We start from the raw sequence: 2,953 nt of genomic DNA on the forward strand, positions 1-2,953 counted from the left end.
AGTGTAGTGTGATGACTGTCGTAAAACGCATAAATTTGCAAATGCTTTGCATCTACCCATAAAACGCATATGATCTGTTTTTACGGATTACTGGTTAAAGTACTAATAGTAAATAAATGAAAAGAAAAATATTGCAAAAAAAAAGAGTTAAAAAAGAAAAATAAAAAATCGACAGACTAAATGTCAGTCCGATGTCAGAAAATCGGTGAGAAATGCTAAATTTGCTCCAATTTATTTGACTTCAAAAAAGAAATGAACAGCTCAGGGAAATTATCTGCATATAATTGAATAAATTTTATAGAAATTACGAAACCAGATAAAAAAAAAAATTATAGTAATGACATGTATATATATATATATACGTATACATGTATAATAATAATAACTCTTGCTACCGAAAGAAAGCGTAAACAATGTGTTTCTGATATTAGTCGCACGTACATAAATGAAGCAACGAATCGATTTCATCTGACGAAAAGAGTAAGAAAAGATTTAACGGACGTGACAACATCAAGTCTTGTATAAGGTCTAGCAGCTAAGATGAGAATACGGTAAAATTATGAAACACCTATGTAGTAAAAGAGAACAAAGTTCTAAGATGTTATTTAGAATTTAGAGAAATGTGGACAGATAAGATAATTAATATAAATGACTTAGTCGAAGCGATTTAAGGTATTTTTCGTGCGGTAGATCGCGAACTGTGTGCTCTATATGAAAATACATCACTTATAGTTTTTCGTCTGCCTGTTTGTCTGTCTGTTTGTTTGCTTTTCTTCACTCCTCTCTCGCTGTCTCCTATTACTTACTTTTATATTTTACAGTTGATCCTAAGTATGCATCAATGTACTTATACAGCGATTTTGTTTTCAATACAGATCTACATACAATAAAACTAAACAAAATTAGATGAGACTTTTTATTCGATACGGAATGTAATGCTTATCTTTGCATATAGAAAATTCGGGAATTAATTATATCATTTTTTTTTCTTTTTTTGAATGGCTAACCACTCAGTGGATGCCTGCGGTGTAAATGGTACGGATATCGGCTGCAGTGAAGTATTTTTGGATCGCCTTAAAGAATGTAAACTCCTGACTGCGTCCTTTGACACTTCAAACACATATTCTGCTCAGCGAACATTATTTCGTATTCTCATGCCCAGAAAATCAAGGATTGCCGATTCGTCCGCATTGACACTACCAAAGGAAAAGGGGTTGGTCATCGTGAGTGTGAATTCTATATCTTTTTTCACTTGTAGCAAAAAAATTTATTACAGCAGCCAATTCAGGATCATTTTCGATTATTTGCGTATCGATTTGACATTGTTTGTCCATCGGTCTGTCTCATGTCTGTCCATTTATCTTTGTTTTCAACGAACGGTTAGCATATTTTGAAATGCTCCGACAAACATTGGTAAACTGAAATGCTTCGGTCAAAGAATGAGTAGATCGGATTGGACCGTTTCTGTCGATCGATCACTTCCCTTGTTTTTCAAGAAGCGGCTATATGAAATATATTTTCAATTTTAGCTTTTCTTGACAAAAATCGTTGAAAAATAATATATTGATGTACTAAATGTATTGTACAAATTTGGATAGGATGGGACCATTATTTTAACCCAAACGACCATATAAATTTTATTTGAAAAACTAAGTCTTTTCATAGTAAAAAGATCGGCGTTTTCATTTTTTATGATAAAGACAGCCGAAAAATTATTGTAATCGAAGTAACGTAGGGTATTTAACTATTGGTCATACGTGCCTATAACAATTCAACCCATTTTAATGAGAGTGATGATGAAAAGCAATGCACAATGCACAAGGGCGCATAGAGGTAAACTTAAAGAAAAGATAACACCAAGAGATTAGAAAATTCATTAAAGTAGCCCAAGTTTAAAATAGTTTCAAGGCGGTTTTTAAATGAAAAATCTTATACTACTCTATAGTTTATTTTTTCGTTGAATTTTTTATCTTTACAGCAGTCTATTGCATTGGCAGTACGCGCAGAGAAAAAACTAAACCATCTTATCCCAATCTATTCCTTATGTCCCTTACCCGTTTCATGGTCATCATGACTGTTCTTAAATATTTTAAAGACGAAGTATGTACCGATTGCATGCTACTCTGCTCTAGTGAAGCGGTATGGATTATGACCGTAACCTAATCGTAATTAATGGTAAGTGGAAATAAAGAAACAAAGAGAAAACTTCAAAAATAACACGAAAATTATTTAAACGCTGCTCATATTTTAGTTTTTTTTGGCAATGAAACTCTCGCTCTTGTTTTTGTTAAATAGTGATCGACTAATCAGTCGCGTGTAATAAATTGTTAGATGTGCAAATAAATTCTCCGCACTTTTGATCAATTTCAACTTTATTTAAAATGTGCTTGTTACAAAGCCTATTAACCGAACCATTACTATCTATGGTCTTTTGTCACTTATCGGGTGGCTTAGGAATGCCCTCCCAAATAGTCATCGAGTCATTTACGCACATTTTCAACTTGTTGTGGATCGATGATCTGCATCGAATTGAACAAGCGCCACAAGGAGTAAACAACTTCTCAGCTCAATTTTAAGATTACTCTTAAGATTACTTAAGATTATACTTACTTGACTGCTTTAGCTTTTCGAATTCCTTTGACCGTAAGTGATTGTTTTTTCTTAAGAGCGCTATTTACTTCGACTAGTTGGGATTGGGACAAACACAAATGTCTAAGCGACGTATAAAAAAAATAACAGAGGAAATGAAAGCGGCAGATATGTCTTATGAAGTACCCGGCTTCAACGCAGCGAATTTATTCGTCTATTATTTAGTTTAATTTTAAAGAAAACCTCTTTCTTGTCAAATCTTTTCATTCTTAGTGCATGGAGAAGAGGTGTTCCTTAATTTTTTGATGATGAGGTATTAATTACCGACCATCGTTACAAGCTAACACCAACCACTATAGATAAA

At 33.2% G+C, this 2,953-nt stretch overlaps 1 protein-coding gene across 1 annotated transcript; it reads left to right on the plus strand.

Annotated features, from left to right (window-relative positions):
- The first annotated feature begins 420 nt into the window (after positions 1 to 420).
- Positions 421 to 2,150, plus strand: LOC119641267. Its single transcript, XM_038039863.1, has 2 exons — positions 421 to 1,223; positions 1,979 to 2,150. Exons 1-2 carry the CDS (start codon positions 999 to 1,001, stop codon positions 2,072 to 2,074), a joined length of 321 nt encoding a protein of 106 aa, XP_037895791.1. The 5' UTR covers positions 421 to 998; the 3' UTR covers positions 2,075 to 2,150.
- The last annotated feature ends 803 nt before the right edge of the window (positions 2,151 to 2,953 follow it).

This window comes from Glossina fuscipes, unplaced genomic scaffold, assembly GCF_014805625.2.
Source record: "Glossina fuscipes isolate IAEA_lab_2018 unplaced genomic scaffold, Yale_Gfus_2 147, whole genome shotgun sequence".
In the NCBI taxonomy this organism is placed as follows: domain Eukaryota; kingdom Metazoa; phylum Arthropoda; class Insecta; order Diptera; family Glossinidae; genus Glossina; species Glossina fuscipes.

Bases quoted from the DNA above. Each gene is read 5' to 3' on its own strand.
- LOC119641267 (XM_038039863.1), top strand. From the start codon at position 999: ATGGCTAACCACTCAGTGGATGCCTGCGGTGTAAATGGTACGGATATC. The intron at 1,224-1,978 runs GTGAGTGTGAAT...TTATCTTTACAG, and splicing joins AGGAAAAGGGGTTGGTCATC to CAGTCTATTGCATTGGCAGT.